Source organism: Tachypleus tridentatus, chromosome 10, assembly GCF_004210375.1.
Source record: "Tachypleus tridentatus isolate NWPU-2018 chromosome 10, ASM421037v1, whole genome shotgun sequence".
In the NCBI taxonomy this organism is placed as follows: domain Eukaryota; kingdom Metazoa; phylum Arthropoda; class Merostomata; order Xiphosura; family Limulidae; genus Tachypleus; species Tachypleus tridentatus.
This window is the reverse complement of record NC_134834.1, coordinates 154,591,607-154,616,509: the sequence shown is the minus strand read 5'-3', so window position 1 is coordinate 154,616,509 and position 24,903 is coordinate 154,591,607. Positions and strand designations below refer to the sequence as shown.

At 31.8% G+C, this 24,903-nt stretch overlaps 1 protein-coding gene across 12 annotated transcripts in view; it reads left to right on the top strand.

The window, feature by feature from the left end:
• The window catches only part of LOC143230683 (1-phosphatidylinositol 4,5-bisphosphate phosphodiesterase classes I and II-like), a 151,863-nt gene that overhangs the window by 113,876 nt on the left and 13,084 nt on the right, over positions 1-24,903 (top strand). For 6 of the 12 annotated variants that reach the window (XM_076464656.1, XM_076464654.1, XM_076464659.1 and 3 more), the window contains 10 exons: positions 417-571; positions 1,587-1,751; positions 2,067-2,166; positions 2,760-2,864; positions 3,873-3,967; positions 5,241-5,481; positions 8,509-8,630; positions 19,922-20,049; positions 20,892-20,955; positions 22,309-22,407. In XM_076464656.1, coding sequence (XP_076320771.1) covers positions 417-571; positions 1,587-1,751; positions 2,067-2,166; positions 2,760-2,864; positions 3,873-3,967; positions 5,241-5,481; positions 8,509-8,630; positions 19,922-20,049; positions 20,892-20,955; positions 22,309-22,407 — 1,274 coding nt within the window. Of the gene's footprint in view, positions 1-416; positions 572-1,586; positions 1,752-2,066; positions 2,167-2,759; positions 2,865-3,872; positions 3,968-5,240; positions 5,482-8,508; positions 8,631-8,779; positions 8,860-11,485; positions 13,277-14,742; positions 20,050-20,891; positions 20,956-22,308; positions 22,408-24,903 lie in introns of those variants that run through there. The other 6 variants (XR_013016595.1, XR_013016594.1, XR_013016596.1 and 3 more) reach the window with 6 other exon arrangements.

Sequence of the window (24,903 nt, the reverse complement as noted above, 5' to 3'; positions counted from 1 at the left end):
TGATAAAAATTTTACAAAATAACTAATATCAAAGTGTAAATTAAACTTGACAACAATAAAAATAAAATAAGTTACACCAAACCAAAACATTAATGCATAACAAATACAATGATTTTAACATCAAACTATTATTAATAACAATTTTCAATTCAGAATAAGGAGTACTGCATTCAAAAAATAGCTAATGAAGAAATGTTTCATAATCATATCAGTTTTGAAAAAGTTAGACACATTTCATGATTCCAATTACAAATACATAAAGTTAAAATCAATTGGAAAATGTGTCGTTGTTTTTTTTAATTGAATTTCGTTTGGATTTATTTCTATTTCATGTTCAGTTTTATTTCTCAATTTGATATTTTGTATATGCTATTAAAAATATAATTATTTTACTAATTGTAATATATTTTCAAAAGATTTGGGAATGCAGTTAAACCAGGGAATCTTTGAATACAATGCACACTGTGGTTATTTGTTAAAACCTGAATTCATGAGAAGAGCTGACCGGAAATTTGACCCATTCATTGAATCTACTGTAGATGGAATAATAGCTGGCACTGTAACAGTTCAGGTGTGGGATACATATTAATTTCTGGACAGTTTAGAAAAAAGTAATTTCTATTTGACGTTGTAATTCTTAATATGTTTGAAATGTTATATGATTAAAGTAAAATATGAGCATTATATTATATTTTTTCAATAAGTTCACTAAACCATGATGCACATTGAATATAGTTAATGCAAAAATATTTATTAAAATTATTATTGTATTTCTTTCCCTATCGGTTGAAAGGTCAAAAACTTTCTAACAACATTTCACATTCAGACCTGTTAAACATTTATTTTTATTACAGTTAAATACTACAGAACGTTAAACACAACTTAACATTGTTTAAACATAGTGTTTGTGAAGAGCTTAGATTATAAAAATAATAAGTAAACCATTCAAATTTGATCAAAAGCACAAAGACTATATAATGTTTAAAATGTTGTGTTTTTCATTATGAATATTTTTTGCATTATACAAGTTAATTACAAGTTAGTAAAGTTCAAGTTGTTTTTAACATTAACATTTACATAGCTTAATACTCCTCATTGCAACATAAATTCAATTAAAAAGCTAAAGTTACAACATACAAATTTTTACTTCAGTTAAAACATATTTCAGCACTTTGTATTTTTAATGCAGAAGAGGCTACTCTTTTTTGTTGATTTTAACTTTTATCAGCCCTCATTGTTTTAATCAGAAAAACTGTTATCTCAGACTAAAGGCTAGTTAAAGAACTGATTTTATTTTAATTCATAGACCAGAACTATTTCTTTCTATTGGTTTCAGACTGTGTTCATTCACTTTTTGTGTTGTCAGTTTATACATTACTATTTATTTTCATTAGTTTCCACTGTAATTTTATTTATTATATTAATGGTAGTTCAGTTAATAATTGCCCACTCTTCTGTTTGATATGTTTTAAACTCAAAAGAAATGAAAGAAACCTGTGGAGAAATAAAAAATTTAAAATGAGACACGCTTTCACTACTCTAGTAACACCATACAGAGACAAGCACATTTACTTGGTCACTTGCAGATAATCTCTGGCCAGTTCCTCTCAGACCGAAAAGTTGGAACTTATGTGGAAGTTGATATGTATGGTTTACCAGCTGATACAGTCAGGCGAAGATTTCGTACAAAAACTGTTCCTGGTAATGGTATCAACCCAACTTTTGATGAGGAGCCATTTGTGTTTAAAAAGGTAAGTATATAAATATTGTATGTTGTATGTTGCATAAACACTGTTTATTTTCTTTAATTTGAGATCTGGTCTGTCAACCAAGCAACTTAAAGGGAAGGAGAGTTAAGCAGCTATGTGAGGAAGTAATTAATAAGTGTTTTATGTAATGAAAATTGTATTTATACCTATATTTCTATTCATCTATTGCTTTATGGTTTAGATAGACTATAAACTAAGTCAGTGCTTTATATGTTTTAATGTTTTAAGTGTAGCTTTGAAACATATTTCTTTTCAAATTAATAACTTTCTTCATTTTTGCATATATTTATTAAACAGGTAGTATTACCAGAATTGGCATGTTTAAGAATAACCGTTAATGAAGAAAATGGACGTTTTATTGGGCACAGGGTACTTCCAGTGATTGGATTACGACCTGGTGAGTTTAGAGATATTCCTATTTTCACCACTGTCATATTTGTGTAGTAAGTGACAGAAACTAACCACTTAATAAATGATAAGAAATATAATTTTGAAGTTTATCAACATGAATATGTATTTTTATCAATGTAAAGGTATTCATTAATCTACTAACTTAAGCTAATGATCTGAATATACTTTAATTTTAATGAACTTCAAATATGAATGTAAAAGGCAGACATAAGAAAAGGCTAATATACATTAATATTAATTTATCAATGTTAATTGGTGTCTCATTTCCTTTGTTTCATTTTTAAGTTTTTCAAGCACTTAAGAGCATGCATTTAATACACTGACTAAATGTAAATACTCAATTACAATTACAAAAAATAATGCTTCAGAATTTTGTATTTCTCTTATTTGATGACTGACATATGTTACTATTTTATTCATTTAGCTACAGAGCTAATCATAATAATTAACATGTACCACTAGATCTCTGACAAAAATTATATTATTGGCTCCTTCAGTATATGCATAGAAATATATTTTCAATTTTTTTTCTCTGAATGAGTATTACTATTTTCTAAATCTATGTTAAATCATTCCTAGGGTATAGACACATCTCCCTCCGGAATGAATCAGGACAACCTTTAACTCTTCCATCTTTGTTTGTACATGTTACCGTGAAGGACTACATTCCTGACAGCCTTTCAGGTAATTCTGTTTACAACTTCTAAAAATATTTGTTGGACTTTACTTGCTTATTTATAATGATTTATAAGCTTTAATGCTTATTTATAAGGAACTTTCAGAGCATAGTGATTTCAGTCCCTAGTGCAGATATTTAGTTCATTTTTGGTATAAATTATTCCATTAAGAATCTGTTTAAAACTTTTTTATTTTACCTGTGTAATCAAACATAATAACTGTGTTCACAATTGTTCCAAAGATATAGATTTTATATGGAAAACGTTACTTTCAAAACAAAATGAAAGAGGTAGGGTTTTTTAATTATTAGCTACATCCCTGCAACAGCTTAATCAATAAAGTGAAACACGTTTAAGAATGCCATAAACTTCTAAGAATATGAAAACTATTCAACTTTATTATTTTGATGCTGTTAAAAAGTAATTACTATACAATGTTACAATTAAATATGTTGCAGACATTACATTTGTTGTGTTGTAAAACCAATTGCTCTTTTATTGGTTTGTTAGTAATCCAAATGGTGGTTTACTTGTGATTCAATAGCAACTTTGGGGAAAAAATCAAGAATAAATGCCATGCAATTAATAAATTTAACTTTACAGATAGAAAGAAAAAGTTAGAGAACTGTAAGAAAGATAAGAATTTGGTTTTAAAAACATTAGGAAATATGTAAGTGTGTGTGAGAAACAATTAGGTGACAAAGATAAAAGTAAGAACAAGGACTTTAAGTATATTAAAGATAAGGATCTGCTAAAAGTAGCTTTGGAAAAATCATCCATTAAATTATGATATCAGAAAAGAAAAAAATGTGGATTCACTGAAGAAGAAACCTTCCTATATTAATCTGTTAACGTTTTAAAGATATTAAATGTGAATGATGATAGAAACTATGTGAACTTGTAAAATTTTTCAAAAGCTTTTGATAAAGTACCACATAAAAGACTATCTAAGAATTGATGTGGGTTTGGAAAAAAAACCAAAAAAAATTGTTTATTAAGTTTGTATTTTTTGCAGAGCTAGCTGATGCCCTAGCAAACCCAATTGCATATCAGTCTATGGTTGAAAAACACACCAAACAGCTTCTAGCATTAACTGATGATGTGGAGATGGTTAGTACTTGAACAGTTTAAAATTTATGTACATGTCAAAACTACATGTAAGGTTACACATAACTTACTAACAGAACAGAGTTATTTATTTCCATGTTAATAGAATTAGTAGGTTTTTATAATTTTTATTAAATAGAGTTGTTGCATGAAATAATTTCTGTTTTATTATGTATTAAGGACTGATGTTGCAATTAACAATAAGTCTGTATGTAGATGTCTACATTCAATTATAATTTAAATAATTTTCTAAGTTTAAAAGTGTTTTACTCGCATTTCACTCATTTGTGATGAGAAGATGACTCAGTGTTTAAACAGCAAAATTCAAGCTTCCATTCTTAATTTTAACATAACATGATGTTTAGGGACAACAAGAGACCTAATGGCCCATCCTCTAAACTAAACTAAAACTATTAAATAAAAAACACAAACTCAAAGCTGTTCCTTATGAGTAACATGGACCATAATCTTTAGCATAGACAGGTGATATGAGTATTAAAAAAACTTTTATTTTTAATATCATATCATTTATATCTGCTATAGATTTACTTCAGGTCAGTTCTTTAACATTGTGAATAGGCCATAATGTTTATTTTGGTAATGAAAATTAATTTGAGTAAACACTTTTTTATATATATAAAAGTATTAATATTAGTACTTACTTGATGAGAGTGACAATAATATGTTAAACTGACCCACTCTGGTTGACTTATTGATCCTTAAAAGTTAGAAGTTGTGTGTTGAAAAGTTTTTTTTTTATATATATAGTCAATGAGGTTATCACTAATATGTTAAACTGACCCAGTATTAGGAAGTTGTGTATAATCCTATTAAGTTCAAACCTTTTCATAGTCACAAAATTCTTCACTTACCAATGCATTATAAATAAGATACCATTATTATTAATATTGGAAAGGAATAAATCCTCTATGTTAAGTGGTTAAGATTCAAATCATTATTTGTAATTGAATGGTGACTTATCCCATTAAGTTCTGGTAGATGTTATATATTGTAGCCCTAATACATAAATATTTAGTCAGTGTTGATGTTCTTCTCAGTGTTCTGTGCAAATTTAGTGCTCAAGTATTTATATTTAGGAAACTGTAAATGTTGAGCCATGTTTACTTATTTATGTTTTTACACTAATTATTATTGGAAAATATTTTCATTACTGTTTAGTGTATGTGGTAGATTTTTATCTTGTCTTTGTATGGGTTTCATCTGTTCATATCATTGATGAAAACAGTAAATAAAACTGCTGAATGACATTATTCAGGTGGAAGAAGACTCAAATGGCATCCCATCACCTGCTCCTTGTGATATCAGGAAAACAGAACCTGACAAGACCAGAGCTTACACATGGAAGAGTGATTCAGAAGCTGCAGAAACAAAAAATATTCTGGAGTTAAACAGTAAATCTGTTAGCATAAATGGAAATCTTCCTCAGTGTACTGGGGCATTTACCAGTAACTTACCTAGTCCAGTGATGTCACATTTCAAACTTGACTTTGAAATTCGTGAGTTTAGACATTCAACTTGGTTCAATCTTCTTTCTTTAGAAAATACAGTAGAATCATACGAATAACAGAAATATTTGTGTGTGCTCCTTTTACTTTTTCATTGCATTTAGTTTCCATTCATATAGTTATGTTTATGCCAATTAATTACTTGTGGCAAAAATACCTGTTGTGTGTTACTATTTCTAAAGAATGATATCACAAACTGTAATATATTGCATTTCTTAAAACTGAGGTCACAATACTGCTACTCCTATATCTACATAAATATGTAACACAATATGAAAATAGTCCTAGCTTTAAGTATCATGCACTAGTAGATCTGCTTCTACTTATGTTCTTTAGTACCTCAAAAGTTTATGAATAACAGTCATGTGACCATAGTGTCAATTTACATAATACACTGGAAAGTTACTTTAAATCTACAAATACCATTGTTAATATTATAACTGTCATTAATGACATAATTGGACCAAGCATACCCTAGTGGTTAACATGCAGGACTGTGTGTCTGAAGTTCAGTGGTTTGTGCCTGTTACAACAAAAAATATAATAAATGTTCTCAGACTTTGAAATCATAGATTCTTTAAAAATTGACAGTCAAATCCAAATATTTAATTATAGTAGCCCAAGAGTGGTGATTGGTGGTGTTCACTATCTGACTTTCCTCAAGTCTGTTACTTCAAAATTAGGGACAGCTAGCACAGAGAGGCCTCACACAGCTTTACATAAAATTTAACACATAAACAACAATAACATAAATTATTCTTTCAACATGTCTTTCTTTTAACATTAATTGGGAATTTAAGTGAATGATTGTAACATGTGATTTTATGTAAATGAAATGGAAAAAGTCTCATGATTAAGGTGTACATGAATAATATGATCTTTTTTCATGAATACTCACACCATGGCACAGGAGATCACTAAAAGTAATTAAGTTTCTAAAAATCATCAAGCCATAATAGTTCTGTGCAGTTTCATATAAAAATAATTAACTGTTCTAAAGCACTTTACACATGCTACAGTCATTCTCAAAGTTGGTCATTTACTGTTTCAGTGATTGTTTTAAGTTTGGTTATTGTTTCACTTGAATCATATTACTATGTTAGCTGCTGTTGGCGACCAATGTAGACAGATTTAATAAGGTTATATTTTCTGTGAAAAGGCTGCTATCTGAACAACCTGGATATTACGAGTTACTCGCCACTGTACATGAATCTAGCAACAGCTATTAGACAGGTTGCTGGACAAGACTATCTTTGCTGTGGAATGACTGCCATCTGAACAACAGGGTCAGCCATTACATGCATACTAAATGACAACTTTTAGACAGTTTGACCAAGGTTATCTATGCTGTAAGGTGATTGTTATCTGAGAAAAATGGCTAAATAAGATTTGACACCAATGCACATAGACTCCACTATAGATTTCAGGTGATTACCTGTGATAAAAGAAATGGAGCAGATTAAGATTGAGATCTGTTTCAGCCTTGCAGTTATCTCATTAGATTCATTCTATCTGTACTCTTCAAAGTTGTATCGAAGTATGTGTCTCTACCAATAATTGATTACTTTGTGTCAGGGGAAACAAAGATAATAAACATTCAGTGTAAAGAATTTTGGGTGATAATTTTAGTGGAATTCAGTTATGGTGTGAGGACAAGGTATTGGAATGAATGAAAACTTCACTGTGTTTCAGAGAAGCAGATTTACCACTTGACATTATACAGACATGATACTGGAAACAGTTATACAACCTTTTGTAGATACAACTGTACCAAATAATGTTAATGTTGTGTGGCCTTGCACAAGAAACTGTAAAATCCTGATTTAGATCTTCAGGAATCCCCTTGGATATTGTGTAAATCATTCTATTTAACTCAATAGTTGAGATCAGAAGGCTTGACATTGCATTTACTGAGAAATGGAAGAGTCCCCTTATCATCATGTCCTAGCTGATCAAAAGTATGCTTTCTCTTATAGATACAGAGTTTATGTTAATGTCAGGGGTGGTAAAATTTGACTCTTTACAAAACTGATTCAGTCATACCCTAACTCTGATCATGCATATTCCATCTTTTAATTTATCCACATATATCACAGATCACCAACTGGTGGCTCTTAGGCCAGATCCAGTCTTTGTTTTTAAGTTAAATTTTATTCTGGCCAAACTTTCAAAAAGAAAACAGAAAATAAAACCATGAATAAACAAATCAATCTCATGACAGTTCTAAGAACTTTCTTCAAATGTTAACATCACCTGTTTATTCAAAACCATATAAATGACTGTGGGTTTTATAGTAGGCAGTAGAAATTAACATTTGAATTAAACAAAATTTTCTAAATATACTTTACCCAGCCGTATAGTTTCAGCCCCCAAGGTACATCCTAGGTAAGAAAATGTCCTATGACCAAAAAGAAGTTGGCTACTTTTGACATACATTATTGAAGAAATAAGATTTATTGATTATATGCAATTAATATGCTCTAATGTAAGCTCTGATTATTCAATTGAAGAATAATGTGGCTATAAAATGTTTTCCATTAATTATTTAGAGCAATTTATGTATAATATGTTACAGACAAGTTGCTTTTTTGGCAGTTACCTTAATAACCTTTCAAAATTATTACATTTATGGAAACCACTGTATTTAGTTGAGTGTGTGTTTTTTTTATAAAATGCTTGTATTTTTCTTATAATATAAAACTATAAAATATTTTCTCATGGAACAAATTAATGCATACTGTGCAGAAATGATTTATATAACTTTATTGTTTAGTATTTGCATGACTTGTAGTTGTCCACTTCTGGCACTTTACAGACAATAAGACATGATACATGCTAACATTAATGTATATGGAATTAAAATGCATTTTAACTTGCATTACACAAAACTCCCATGTGTATATATACAGTTACATATGTTTTATTTCTTTTCAACATCTGATATCATTCACACCTTTAAGCTAATGTACTGAAATGCTCTGTGTATATTTGTTAGAAACTTAAAGTATTTTATAATAGGCACACATGAAGTTGTTATATTTGCTGAGCCTATTGAACAATTGAAAAAGCATAAAGGAGTGCAGAAGATTTATAGCAAGCTACAGAGAGACTTGAGAGCCATCCAGCAGAAATATGAAAAGGTAGGGAAACTATTCTTCTAAACGTTGTTAAACATGTACAAGTAGTGATAAAAAGTAAAAGATACAAAATCTCCTTAAGTCAGAAACAAGTGTTTGTTTGTTGTAGTAAATATTTCCTGAGTTTTTCATAATGCACAGCATTTTTATAGGGAAAAGACTGCCAGCTCCATAGGTACCCACAGGAAGAGGAGGCATTCCACATTTCACAAAAAACTACACAAATTATGATGTAAACTTAACATCATAATTACTCTAAATATTTTTAGTAATTGTTATTAAAACTGTAAGTTTGTTTGCATTTAAGCATACATATGTTCTAGTCTATTGACATACTCCTAAAAGCTGATCTCCTATACACACGTTTTGCCCCCTCTTGTGGGTATCCATAGCCAGTGAGTTTAATGCTAAGTCTAATCCTGAAGCAAACTGTCTCACTAGGAGTTTTTGAAGTGGTGGGAAAGATATAAGTACGATATAAAATATGTTGATAAGAGAAACATAATGTTGTAAACTATGTTTTTTATATTTTAATGTATTTGCTATAGGAAGCTATTAATCACGAAGATGTAGTAATCAAGAAGGTTTATTAAAGAAGAGTATGATATAAATATGACTAATCAATAATGAATGGTTTAGTTTATGAAGTATTCAATGAATTTATGAGTTCAGTATCACAAACTTTATTCAGTGTTAGAAGTGAGATTTATCTTATCAAAAACACATTAGGTATGAAATAAAAAGTGCAGACAAAAAAGGACTGAGTATGCAATTTGAAGGAATGAAATCAAAATTGTTTGTTCGTTTTTGAATATGGCACAAAACTACACGAGGGCTATAATTTAGCAGTGTAAGAGAGGGAAGGCAGCTAGTCATCACCTCTTACCGCCAACTCTTGGGCTACTTTTCTACAAATGAATAGTGGGATTGACCATAATATTATAACACCCACACGGCTGAAAGGGCGAGCATGTTTGGTGCGATGGGGATTCGAACCCGCGAGCCCCAGATTACGAGTCGAACGCCTTAACCCACCTGGCCATTCCTGACCACAAAATCAAAGTTAGCGGCCATACTGGTTAGTTACATATATAACATTAATAGGAGTTTCACAGCAAATTTTCGTTCGTTAGTTAGCCACACTGCGTTTTTATTCAACTTTGAGCATGGTGATAGATAAAACCAAATAGGCAGTGTGGCTAACTAATGAATGAATATTTGCTGTGAAACTCCTATTAATGTTATATATGTAGCTAACCAGTATGGCCGCTAACTTTGATTTCATTCCTTTAAGTCGAATGTTCAATCCTTTTTTTGCCAGCATCTCTTTTTCACACCTTAGGTGTTTTTGATTAGATATACGTTTTGTGAATACACACCAACAAACTGTCACAGCAAGTAAGAAAAAATTATACTCAGTAGTAACCAATAAAAGCTATGTGTTCGCAGCCCCACTATTCAGAACGGACCTATACTTCACAGAAAAGCCACTGTTAATAAGTTCTTTCATAACAACGCCATTAAAACTAGATTAACAGTTTCTTGTCATCACCTGCATGCACACAGTATAGCCGTATCACATGTTATTATTTACACCAGATCTCGGCGAACTATGGCCCGTGGCCTCATTTCTTCTGGTCTGCCGACTTCATTGAATATGTGACGTTGCAAACAAAAATTCCTTGTTTTCCTTAGCGAACAGTAAAATTCAGTAGCGAAAAACAGAGCAAAAGTCTCATTATTGCAGTGACTTCAAATGAATCAGTGTTTTAACCCTTCACTGCTTGTCGTGTCATACATAATAATTTGTTTTGTTTTGAATTTCGCGCAAAGCTGCTCGAGGGCTATCTGCGCTAGCCGTCCCTAATTTAGCAGTGTAAGACTAGGGGAAAGGCGGCTAGTCATCACCACTTACCGCCAACTCTTGGGCTACTCTTTTACCAACGAATAGTGGGATTGACCGTAACATGGTAACGTCCTCACGGCTGAAAGGGCGAGCATGTTTGGTGCGACTGGGACTCGAACCCGCGACCCTCGGATTACGAGTCGAACGCCTTAACACGCTTGGCCACATACATGACAAATACCGATTTTTACGTCATTAAGTTCTAACTAAGATGTTTTCTGTGGTAAGCTGCAAACTGGGCCGCTAGTAGGACAAAACAAGCAGCTTTGTGTCATCAGACGCTGTTTCGGACGCGTGTATAAGTCCTGAACTCATTCAGTATTTGTTATATTTCGTCCGTGTCCATTCTGCTCGAACGTCCTCTGTTATAATTTTTTTTTCGTATGTTTGTGGACTATTTCCCGGTAAGTAACAATATTATTAGCTAAATAAGAACTCTGACATAGTTTTTATAAAAAAAAAATAAAGAAATTTAGGAACAATCTTATATATTATACTATAATATTCACACATTCATCATATCACACACTAAACATATTTATACATTTTTAGTAAATGAGTATTTTTTTTTTAATTGCACTCATTTTGTTGCTAACAGTGGACAAACTTATGGCAGCAGTTTTATCGTACTTTTCTTGTGTTATGGTTGTGTTCGATAAAAAAAATACAGAATATTTAATTTTTTTAACATCCATAACATGTATAAACTACTGTGCTTGTAAAATTTGGTTGGTTGCATGTATTGGTAAGTTCAAAATACTATCTGATTGCAATTTTTTTAATGTTGTGGATCATTTCCTAATTACTTTCTGTAGGAAACTTTTTTTTATTGTTTCTGATAAGAAGCATTTTTAATCACTAGTTCTTAAAGTGGTCAATTATTTTGTTCAAACAACTTTTTGCAAAACTGCTTTAATAATTTATCTAATTTACATATATTGTATGCTTGCAGTTACCCATCATTCATAATGTCACAAGAGAAAAGGCGAAAAATTGACTCTGAATCTCACGTCTTTAAAGAACATTGGAGGGTGGAATATTTTATAACTATAAAAACAAAGTATTGTGCGAAATATGCAGTGAGGCTATTGCAATGCTAAAGTAATATAATATACATAGACATTACCAGACGAAGCATTCGTCTCACTATTCTCATCTAACAGGAAAGCTACGTCATGAGAAATATGAAGCCTTGAAACAGGGTATTTTATCATAACAGCCGTTTTTCACTAGGATAAATGCTAACAATGAAGCTGCAACTAAAGCTAGTTTGAGAGTAGCTTATTTGATAGCTAAGAAAGGAAAGCCATTTACTGACGGCGAATTAATTAAATCTTGAATGATAGCAACAGCTGAAGAAATATGTCCAGAAAAAAATAGAATTATTCAAGAATATTAGTCTTTCTGCAAAAACAGTAACTAGAAGAGTCAAAGATAAATGAGACATCGTCCTGTGCTAATTAAACAATAAAGCACAAGATTTTCAGTGGGTTTCTCTGGCTTTTGATGAATCAACAGATGTGTCTGACAGTTCGGTGTTGCTATTGTTCATTCAGGGAATTAATGCTAACTTTAAAGTGACGGAATAACTATTGATGAAGATATTTTCAAAGAGGTGGAGAAAACATTGACTAAGTACAATCTGGTTTGGAAACGTCTACAAAGATATTACAGCTGATGATGGAAAAAATGTATGGTGTAAAAGTTTCGTTGGACAAGTCTACAAAGCTTGTGACAGTATGGGATGTACAAAACATATAGTGTTTTACTGCATCATTCATCAGCAGGCGGAAAACATTTAGATCTGTCATGTGTGATAGAACCAATCGTATCAACAGTGAATTTTATTCGATCACATGTACTCAAACAGTACCAGTTACGCACATTTTAGAAAGAAATAGAAGCTGAATATAGCGATTTGCCGTACCACACCGCTGTAAGATAGCTTAGTAGCGATAAATTTATTTCACGATTTTTCGAACTTAGGATGGAGATTGACATTTTTTGAATGACAAAAATCGTGCTCAATCGCTACTTGAAAACGGCGAATGGTTGTGGAAATTGGCATTCTCGGCTGACTTAATAACGCATCTTAACGAGTTCAATCTTAGATTGCAAGGCGATTCTGAGTTTATATGCGGCATATACCCTGCAGGGAAAGCTTTTCGACATAAATTAACCTTCTTTCACTCCTAGCTAATGATAAATAACTTCAACCACTTTCCCTGCTATGAAAAATACATCCGAGAAGCAAATTCTTCATTTCCTTTCGAATTCGCTCAAGACATTCTGACAAGTCTGAAGCTACAGTTTCAACAGCGTTTTTCAGATCCCGATGAAAATGTGAAAATATTAAAAATCTTTCAAAATTCATTTGACTGCATTATCGAGGAACTTTCGTCAGATCTTCAACTGGAAGTTATTGACCTGCAGTCAAATGACATGTTAAAAGACAAGTACAAAAGGGAAAACTTGATTGACTTTTATAAATGCCTCCCAGACGAAGGATAAACTTCTTTAAAATCCTTTGCTCGGGAATGGATTTCAGCATTTAGCACAACCTATTTATGTGAAAAAACTTTTTCAAAGATGAAGTTTATTAAATCTGTTTATAGGTCAGTGCTAAATGATCGTCACTTGCAGTCAGTTTTGATTACAAGAACCACAGTTTTACAATATTTTGTCCCCCAAAAAACGAATTTCACAGTTTTCGTTGATTGATAGTACATGGAAGTTTATGTAGGTATATACTCCTATAATGAAAAATTGTATGATCATGGTTTCATTTTTTTATTCGCCTAGAACCTCAAAACATAAAAACATTTCTAAGCCTCCAAAAAAGTTTGCCGACCCCTGATTTACACTAACATTACTTTACACTAAATGCGCTTTGATTGGGAGAATTTTTTAAATTTAGCATATTTGTGTATAAAGGTTTGAAATGAATAATGAATAACAAATGTCCACCCATATAATTCTTTTGAAAACTTGAGGTAGAAGAAACTGCTAATTTAGTTTACTAGGCTTAACTAATGCTTATACCTGTATATCTCCACGTGTTTTTCCCTATAGTTTTGCTGCTGTAAATCAGCCGTCTTTAATTTAAATAACAAAAATAAAAAAGTGACCGAACTTTACTTTAAGGTGAAGCTGTAGTAAAAAATGTCAAACCAATAGCTCGTATGAGTTTTTGAATTACCGTGCGCAAAAGTTTTGATCAAAATTGTGCGGTTTTTCTTGAATAATATCCAATATAATCGTGGTATGTATTTAGGTTGATCAGAGATGGTCAGAAATTAAAGATCTTCATCTCTTACTGGGGTTATTCATAATTTTAGAGACTATGGTAGTTAAAGTTTGGGGAATGAGCTATGGTTTCTGTGGAACTATCGTTATGCTTTCTTGACTTGTGATCAAGTGAGAGGAAAGCGCTCAACTTACCCCTTCCTTAAAATAACACAAGACCAGAACCACAGTTTGTTACTTGTTAGTGACAATTACACAGAACAGATAACATTATATAATTAGTTTCAAATCAGGTAACAATAGAAATTATTAAATAAAAGACTTATGACTGACAAACTCTAACAATTATAAACATATTATTTATAACAATCTACATTGTAATGTAACACATACAAATAAGTTTGTAGTTCATTGTTCGTTCCTGTCGGTAATCTGAAAAAAAAGAGGGGAAGAACCAGGTGGTTATTGAAGTGAGTTTTGTGAAGCAATCTAGTTGAAAGCAGAAATAAATTTGTTCCACGAGGCTGTTGTTTCTGTGATTTTGGTGAATTTTGTATGTTATTCTTGTTTTGGACTTGTAGTATTTATTAACAAAGTTTGTAAAGCATGTTTTGGTTTCGTTGACTTACTTATTTAACAGTTTGGTAATTCTCATTTTTTATATAAATGTTCCAGTATGCTACATACGACAGGGCAGTCGTATCCACGAATTCGTCTTATACAAGTTCTTTATATTTACATTATATTGCTGGTGTTTTAGCCTTCTGCGTAACCACTGATATTTTTGAAATAGTTGATCCACTATTTTGCGTTGTTCATGGTTTCTGCAAAATATGTGTGTTTATAAGTTAGCTTTCTGTTAATTAATAATTCAAGAAATTTTATTTTTTTCGTGGCATTGATTTGTGTGTCATAAAGCTTAAACTAAACTGTTGTGTTTTTTTTTTCTTTAACTTGCGATAGAAACGAAACTAACTTGGCAGGGGTTCAGTTGAGAGAGAGAAGTCTGAATTCCTTCCCCAACAGGGGTGTTCGGGAACGTCGTAGTTCCTCTTCGTCCCTTCTCGTGAAAGATTATTTACCTTTACATGGGAGTTTACCTGTATTTTGATTTGACTTGTTTGAGGTGATGAAGTGAGGTGGGGCAGTATGAAAGTGACGAGCGAGACAAATGCGGCACAATGAAGTAAGCCAGGCCGGAGCCCATAGTCCAAAGGGCCAGACAGCAGGCGAGACGAAACATGAACTCAAACGGCACGATTTGGGGCCAGGCAAGGAGTTCAATATCGAAAAGCAACGGATACCATCTGCCTTCTTACCCGTCGGATGCTCTTTTTCAAAGGGCTTATTCGACGAGGTCGATTCCCCGATTTGGTGCCCCCACATTTCACTGCAATAGAAGATAAGGATTTGTGTTTTTAAGTGGGTTTAAATAGAACGCACAATGTGGTATGTAGTTGAGAATAGTTTGTATTCTGTTGCTGCTAGAAGTAGGTTACGTGACTTCCTCCATACGGTGACGTCTTCCGCGTATTGTAAAGCTAGAGTTTATTGGATATATAGTAATGGGCTTAAAACTGAACTTTGTAGAAGGCCTGCTTGTAGTGGGAGTGAGGGTGAAATTGTATTATTTACTTTACTTTGTCGGGTAGGAAGCTTGAAAAACATCTAATAAATGGAATAGGTATATTTGTAGGTATGAAATTTGTATCTAAGGTTATTATGTCGGATAACAACAAAAACGTTTTTTCATATCTAGAAATACAAAGACTGTTGTTGCTTTGTTACGCGTAAAAATTTTGGAGATGGACGCTGTTAATCTTAATAAATGATCGATTGTTTGACTTGTATATGACGTGTTTTGTATGTCACACAAATGAGTTTGTTTAGATTTGAGATGGAAAAGCAGTCGTGTGGTTATAATTTCTTTATTAGTTTGCCTAAGCAATTTAACAAGCTTATTGGACTATATTACCGGAATCGTTACCCACTTTAAGGATGATGCTATTAACAGTGGATTCCCATGTTATTTGGAGATATCCTGATTTTAATGACAGATTAAAAAGGGCTGTGATATATGTGACGAGTGTATCAGATGTGTATTTTAAGATAATATTTCTGATACCGTTTGTGTGAATTTTCATTTTAGCTCTAGTAAAATGTCTTGAGGTGTTTATATCAGTGAGTTTGTTTAGTAAGTTGAGTTGAACAGGGAATTTGGTAGTTGACATGTCGCTTTTTTTTTTTTTTCTGCACATAATTATTGACTTTGTTGAAGTGATCGTGATTGAAAGTGTTAGTATTGGGAATGGTAAAGAGTATTGTAAAGTAATAAGTAAATAGTTTTACGTTATCCTCACCTGTATTTGGTGCAGTATTATTATATTTTATAGAGCAATTTATGGTCACAGATAATTTTGAACTTTTCAAAAAGAAAGTCGGATGTTTATTATTTTCTATTGACTGACAAAAGCACTGCCAGTTTTTTCTTCATTACGTTTTGATTAATTTTTAATATTGTTGTTTGTGTTATTTGTTTTTGAATATTGCGCAAAGCCACACAAGTGCGATCTGCGCTAACCGTCCCTAATTTAGCAGTGTAAGACTAGAGGAAAGGCAGTTAGTTATCACCATACTCTGCCATCTCTTGCGCTACTTTTTTACCAACGTATAGTGGGATTGACTGCCACATATAATGTCCCCATGGCTGAAAGGGGTGAGCATGTTTGATGTGACGGGTATTCAAACTCGCGACCCTCAGACTATGAATTGAGCTCCTTAACTACCTGGCCATGCCAGGCCTTTATGTTATTGATTAAGGATTTAAAGTTTGTGTCCTTTGTATAAACTCACTACGTAAGCCCCTTCTTTGATTGCCCGGCATGGCAAAATGGTTAAGGCACTCTACCCGTAAGCTGAGAGTCATGGGCTTGAATCCCTGTCAACCGTGGGGTGTTATAATGCGACGGTCATTCCCCCTGTTTGGTGGTACAAGAGTTGGTAGTGGGTGGTGATGACTAGCCGTATTCCCTCTAGCCTTACACCCCTAAATTAGGAATGACTAGTGCAGATAGCCCTCATGTAGCTTTGTGGGAAATTCAAAGACAAATAAACCTTCTTTGTTTTACTAGGTTTTGAATTTGAAATGCTAACTGCCAACTATTAATGTTTAATTTTTCTTTTGGGTTGGAACAGTATTTTCTAAAGTTTTTGTGACAGTATTTAAAATTTCTTCAGTGTAAATGTATATATCTTGACAACTATTGCCTCAGTTTTTAATGTTTTTTAACGACTACACAATTGCAGAGAAACTTGTTTGGTCATTTTGTAGGCTTATCAGAATAAGAAAATATAAGAAACTATAGCAAGTACACAACACTTTTTATGAGAAAGTTTAACTAAAGTTATGAAAAATTCAGGTATATATGAAAGGTAGTGTTAAATTATGATTTGGGATCATGTTTGAACAGATCTCATCAAGTGCATTCAAAAAACGTAATTTTTTGTTATCTAATTTAAAATATAACAAATTAACAATATTTTTGAGGGGAGAACACTTTTTTTTTTTTTGTCCATACCCTGTATATAGGTGTGTGTTGGGCAAAGTATTCTCCTACGATAGGTGTGTCTATGACTTGTTGGCAATAAATTTGACAGTAATGAAAAACACTTTATTTCTTTTAAAATAACATGTTCAAAACAAATTAAACATATGCATAAAAAGTGTTTACACTATGTATATCATAGTTGTATCATAAATAGTATACACTTTTTCTTTTTATTGTCAAAAGGCTAATTCAATTGCTTTAGAATTCATTTGACAGTCTGAACTATTTTTTACTATTTTCAGCAGATAAGTATCTTGCTGGCTTGTGAGTTACCACAGTTGTATTTTGAACTTCTGATACTCATTTGCTTTATTATATTTATGTCTACTTACTAATAATGCTTCTGTCAAAGTCCATGCAGGCAGGTTCATCTGTTTTAAAACACCCTTTTACAAGACAAAATGTCAGAAAACTGTTAATCTCACTTTAACATATCATTTATTTGTCACTGAGGCATTCTAGAATGCCCTCTTCAATAACTTACCAGCACAAGTTCTAATAATTGTCTGCTTTTAACTCTATAAAAAAAATCAATTAAATCATGAAATATTAACTCCCAAAATATATTAATTAATACTCCCTACATGAAACAGTCTTCTACATTTGATATTGATGAAAATCTGGTATTGTTGATGTAGGCTCTGCAGTTTCCCTGGATTGTGGTTGTAGTCTGATTGTGATCCTTGGTTCATGGAACACTGGCAATAAACTTGCTGGTTTGTAATGGTAGAGGTTCCTTGGGATAGTATGTTAGCTGCATGGACTATGTAAAATACCTACTGATATTTGGGATGCTGTTGGTAAGAGGCAATGTGTGGTCCTCCATGGTTCACACAGGTAGCTTTGTGGCAATCAACTCATGAGTGCTGTTCTCTACACCATACATGCTTTATCCTTGATGTACAAACAGCTCATGTGTGATAAATGTTTGGCAGTGGAAATGCTGGGGATAGGGTGGCTGTTTAGGTTTTAATGCTTCAGCTGTGACTTGGCTTCCATCAAATAGGCACACTTAGACAAGAAGAGTATCTTTGCCAGTCTAGACATATTTAATTTTCTCATTTTTGTTGATGGATATTTGTACCAACTGAAGTTTTTGTAATACTATCTCTGGTGTGATGTAATGTGGTACACTTCTGATGATGACAGAGTAGGAATTATCCTGTTAATTATTCCTTGGACCATGATGTTCTGGAAGAATGAAGGGTCCTGGCGCTTGAGGTGCTAAGTATACTCGGCTGGGATGTTGGTTTTAATTACGACCTTCTTTTGGCTAGTCTTGAACATTGGTGAAGCTTTTCTTGGGGAAAAGTCTTAGTGTTTTGCCTATTTCTGGACACCTATAACTGGCCAGGATTCCTTCCCTGATGATGGCTGGAATAGGTTTTGGCTGTTGACTGATTGAAGAAGAGGTTTGAGTTGCTTGCTTAGTAATGACCTGATAGATTGGTTGGTTGGGGTGGACGATTTAGTGGATCTCGTAGTGTTGGGTGAAGATGAAACTTGGCCTATTAGAAGCAGCTTTGGATCATGGCTAGATGATCGTCAAGAGCTTACGAGTAGGTCCAGTTTCCATATGTAGCAGAAAAACTGGTGCTATTGTATTGGAGCCCTTTGCAGTTTGATGCTTTGGTTCTGGGTCATGACTGGAACTAGTAGTTTTCTTACTCCTTTTCACTTCATGATATGGTGTGGAACAAAGTAATGTTGATCATAGGATCATCTTCTCTCTTCAATCTCAAACTCAAAAGTGAAGATGTGACTTATATTTAGACCATATTTGACACCATATTGTAGGTTGTAAAGATTTATCAGTGTATGAACTTTGAAGAAATCTGGAAAGTTAAGTTGTTTTTTTTATCTAATACAGAATTCTTACTTTTGATGTGAAGAAAACAATTGGGAAAACATTTCAATCAAAATTGGAGAATTTATATCTCGTGTATTTTTTAATGGATTACCTTGAAAATTAGTAGGTGAAGTAAGGTCCCAGTAGAATACATCCACTGAAAATGTCATAGTCTGTTTATCACAGTTCAAACTACAGATAATGAAAAATTGATAAACTATTACTCCTGTTAATAACATTATGTCCTGCATATTGTTTTGCCAAATACACACTATCATGTGTTTTGATCACCCCTATTCTGTTTCTCTAATAATGAGCAAGGTAGTTCTATAAGTAAGTTTATTTGTGATCTGGTGTTGGACTTCTTGAAATGTTTTATTTGTACCCTTAGGCCCACAACTGCAAAAGAAAAATAGGCTATAGAAATATTAAGAAAGAAAGAAACTAAATTGTTATTGTCATTTGGACTGGACTTAGAATTATCTTTACCAAGTTATTGAAAAAAACCTCCTAACAATATGTAAATTAGACTTTCAACATACAAGTTTCTTATTTTAGCTGTAGAAAATATTTTCAATTTCTCAGAATAAGGCACAATTTTTATTATAGTATAAAGGACATTTACAACCTGAGAAACTGGTTGTATTTGACTATTGATATTAAACTTTAGTAATTTTCACCAAAGCGTCGACAGAAAGAGAGAGACTCTCAAGAACATAGGGAAAGCAAGATCACCACAAATCAAGAAAAGAAACGACTCCGGTTGACAATGTCTCAGTTCAAGCTAACCAAAAAATCTAGTGCATGTGACATGTAAGTATTTCGAAGGCAGTTGTACAGTGTTGATGGCAGCTTCTAGGGAAAGAGAGAGTTTATAGAAAAACAGTATAGTTGTCTAGAAACATGTACAAGTAAAATATTTTATCCAGCATCTCAACTAGAACAAAGTCCTGTTAGGTTTATTTCATTAATACGTGAAAGTATGAATAGAGGGATATATATAACTGGAGTATTCTTAAAAGACCATAATTTGTTTATCTGTTAAGTGTAGTGTATGTCAAGTATCAACACATTTTTTCTCCAATATTAATTTTACTAATTTTCAAAAGGAAAAATAATTTTAGATGTTTACAAATTGGGAGAGCTATATAGTAGATATTTACACTGTACACTTTTTTTAAACATTTGTTTTCCAATACTTGAAAATTCTCACAGGCTATTGGCCTTAAACTTAGTACACTTAACTGTGTAATGTCACTGTGAGAGTGTTCCTCATATAAAGTATTAATTATACTGAGAAGGCCTACTTGCATAAAACTTATTAAGCTGAGTTACTGTAAAAGTAAAATTTTGTTTTTCACCAAAACCAAACAACTGATCAACAATCAAAAATACGATTTTAGTGCTCCATTACTGGTAGAATGTACAATCACAGCACTCTAAAGGGAAATACCATCTGACAATGAAAATAAAGAATGATTGTTGTTAAAGTTCAGACCCTGCATCTTGGAGTGAACTAGATGACTTTAGGTTGGAGCTACAGTTTAAACTGTTGGTATCTTCATTGTTAAATATTCTTATCATAATTATCAGCAAGTTGGAATATAGACTATATCAGTGTTGATAATGTTCTAATGTTTTCTTTCATCAAAAAGTCAGAAAATGAAAAAAAAGAGTGAAGCTGACCTGGGGAAACTCTCAATTCAACACGAGACCAAGGTTGGTATAACTTGTATATAAATAATTACACGTATAGCCCTGCTTTACCTAGGGAAACTGTTCAACGTGAAATTAAGTTTAGGTTATTGTAACTTGTGAAACTGTACAAATAATTATGTAGATATAGTGTTTTTTCTTTTGGAGAAACTCTGTCCAACATGAGATTAAGGTGGGTATAACTTATGTTCAAATTATTAAAGGTATATAATCCTGCTTCACCTAGAAAAGCTTTGTTCAACATGAGACAAAGTAGATATAACTTTTGTTTAAATAATTATGTTTTATAGTCTTACTTCACATGGAGAAATTCTCTTTTCAATACGAGACAAAGTGGGTTTAACTTGTGTTTAAGTAATTAGGTTTATAGTCCTGTTTCATCTAGAGAAACTCTGTTCGACATGAAATCAAAGTTGTTTAAATCTCTGTTTAAATAATTAGGTATATAATTCTGCTTTCCCTATAGAAACTCCCTGTCCAATATGAGACTAAGGTAGGCATAACAGTTTTCCAAGTAGTTGCTGGAAACTGCTTTTTAGTAGTATATAGTAATGTAAATATGAGTGTAATGGGCTAAGGATTCTTCTCCAGTAGGTGTCCATGACTTGGTGATAAATTTGACAATAAACAAAGAACAAACATTTCACTTTAACTTGCCTCTTTTTCTCTCTCTTTTTTTTTTAATGTTGAACTAAAACTTCTTTACCCTCTGAAGATTATAGTTATATCTTAAACACTATACAGTTCTCTTCTTGCTAAAAGTCTACTTAGGTCAATTCAGTAGAATTCATTTGACAAGGCAAACTATTTTTCTCTATTTGTTGCAATAGTATCTGTGTATAATTTAGTTGTGCTATTGTGTGAATTATAACAGTTTTATCTTTAATGTCCAACGATCATCTGCTTTTCATACTTCCAGTATTTGTCTGCTTCCATCAAGTCCACACAGACAGGTTCAATTAGTTTAAAACACTCTTTGACAAGACAACTTATTCTTCTTATTTCTTTCAAACTGTTAATTTCATTCTAACATATTAACTGTTAGGCCATTCACTTCTATAATCGTTAACTTTTCTCTGATGAAACTTCTCTTTCACATGGCTTTATTTTTAATTTATTCTTGTTCATCTGGTCATAGCTATTTATGTTTATCAATTAGGCCTTCTAGAAATCTCCGTAGCTTTGACATCAATAAATTACAAACGCAAATCAATTGCAACTACAACCTACATTAAACAATCTTTTATATCTGACAGTAGTGAAAATTTAACACTGATTTCTGACTGAATTTTACAGAAAACAAGCATTAAGTTTATAATTTAACTTTATAATGAATTTACCAATTTATTTTCCTAGTTGAAAGAGGTGGAAAGACAACATAGAGAAGTTTTAATCTTTTTAACAAAGGATCAGTTCCGTGTTGAGATGGAGGTTTGTTACGAATACCACGATCCAGTAAGTACTAGTAGTCTTGTTTTAGCTACTTTATATATATTTTACCTTGGTTCATCAGTGTTCAGAGAATGATTGAAAAAATTCATTGTAATAACAATAATACCTTTGAAAATTATTATTGACTGTCATTGTCAAAATACTTGATCACATACAAGGCTTTGAATGGCTAGAAATATAGTTTTTTCACATTATCATACAGTGACTAAATGCCAAAGTGAGTTTAAAAGACTAATAATTTCATTAGGCATAGAAATTAAATTCTAAAACAAAATATTACATTATAAAAAATGGTTATTGGCTTCCATCAGCAACTGATAAAAAGTTTAACATTGTGTAGCTTTAAAAATAAGTTAAATATATGTGAGAGAAATTAATTTTCAGTGTGTCTTTTTGGAATAGTGTAATGAAGAATGTAAACAGTTTTAAAGCCCAATAAATAAAAGCTAAGAATTATTTATTACAAGAAAACAGTAGATATAAACAATGTTTTAAATTTTTAATGAAACATAATTATAAGAAATATTGTGTGAAATTTTCCTTAAGAAGAATTAACAGGGCATTTAATAAGAAATAAAAATGTTACTTCTGTGAATAAGTTTTACATTCCATTGATATTGACAAATTAGTTGTAGAATGAACTTGTCAAAATCTGCTAGAAATACCTAGCAAATGAAGCAAACTAAATAAATAATTTTCATGTACAGTATTCAAAGTCATTGATATTTTATTAAACTGAATAAAGAAGATCATACTGTTGCAAAAATGTTAGAATTAACAAGAAATATTATTATAAGTGGTTTGAGAAATAAATAACTGTAGTGACAAAGGAGTGATTAATCTTACCTACACTGTTCTAGAATGAGATTAGCAATCTTTCAGATATTAGTGAACTATTAGAACGGGTTCTTAAAAATCAAGATGAATTTGTAGAAACAATGATTACTGAAAAGTTGGAAAAAGACACTTTAAAGACGTTAAAAAAGAAAATGACGGACATAGTGAGAGTCGTTATTTTGCAACAGAATGTGATTTCTCATTTACTTGGGGAAAATTTGGAACTCAAGAAAAATATAGACATTATAAAAGAAGAGAATGCCAACTTTTGCAGAAGTTACAAAAATGAAAGTAATACCACAGAGTGAGGGGAAAATGATAAGAACAAGATGCCGAGAAAGAAGTAAAAGTAGGAAAAGAAATGTACTCACCATCATACCCAAAAAGAGTATAACATCTATGGAAACTAAAAGAAAAATACTAAGTTTGGTTAAACCCAAAGAATTGGAGATAGGTGTAAATGCAGTAAGAACTATAGCGAAAGGTGGCATCTTTGTGGAAGTAGAAAAGAAAGAAGAGATTCATTTACTTAAAGATGCACTACTAAAAGTAAAAGATTTGGAAGAAAACTTTGATGTAAAAATACCTAAGAAGAGACATCCACAAATTATTATTTACAATGTAGATGATGATATGAGTGATCAAGAATTTGGTATTAATATTAAGGAACAAAATTCAGAAATATTTGAAGAAAATGATGTAATTATTGTTAATAAGAAATTGAAAACATTTAGAGGTTTCAATTATATTGTTACAATTGAAACGCATAAATATAAAAAATTGTTTAGAAGTTAATAAAATTAAACTAAATTGGGAAAGATATGGATGGAAAGAGTATGTAAGACCCACAATTTGTTATAATTGTGGAAAACTTGGGCATTTTGCTAAATATTGTAAAAATATTACTACCTGTCTAAAATGTGGACAAGAGGGGCATCAATATAAATATTGTGAAAAATCTTTATTTTGTACAAATTGTTATAATTATAATAAGAAATTTAATACACAATTTGATGTGAATCATTCTTGTAAGAATCGTTAATGTAGGATTTATCTTAAAGAAATGGATCGATTAATTTCACGTACTGATTATGGCTAGTGTTATAAATTCTTTTCTTTTTGTGACTCATATTAATTTGGCAATGGCCCGAGCAGCCAATCTGCAGTTAAACCACGATATCCTAGAAAGAAATATGGATATTATTTCCATAAATGAACTGTATTATTTTGAGGAAAATATAACTCATTTCTCTGAAAGTATGAGAATTGTTTTTTGTTGTGATGTCCCTAAGGCAGGAATTATCATTAATAATAAAAACATTAATTATTATGTTGTACAAAGAATTTAGTTGGTATTAGAATTACTTTTGAAAATTTTGTTATGATTGTGAATAGTATTTACTGCTCCCCCTCTGGAGACATTGCTGATGACCTTGATATGTTACAAAATTTTATCAGGAAGTATAATAATGAAATTATTTTAATCTTAGGTGATTCCAATGCTAAGCCAGAAGCTTGGGGCCAGAGGCCACTTGATGATAGGGGGTTTTCAGTTACTAACTTTATGGATTTAAATGAAATTATATTACTTAATAATTCGGACTCTATACCAACTTTCTCCTCAGTTAGAGGGGAAAGTTGGATTGACTTGGCAATGATAAA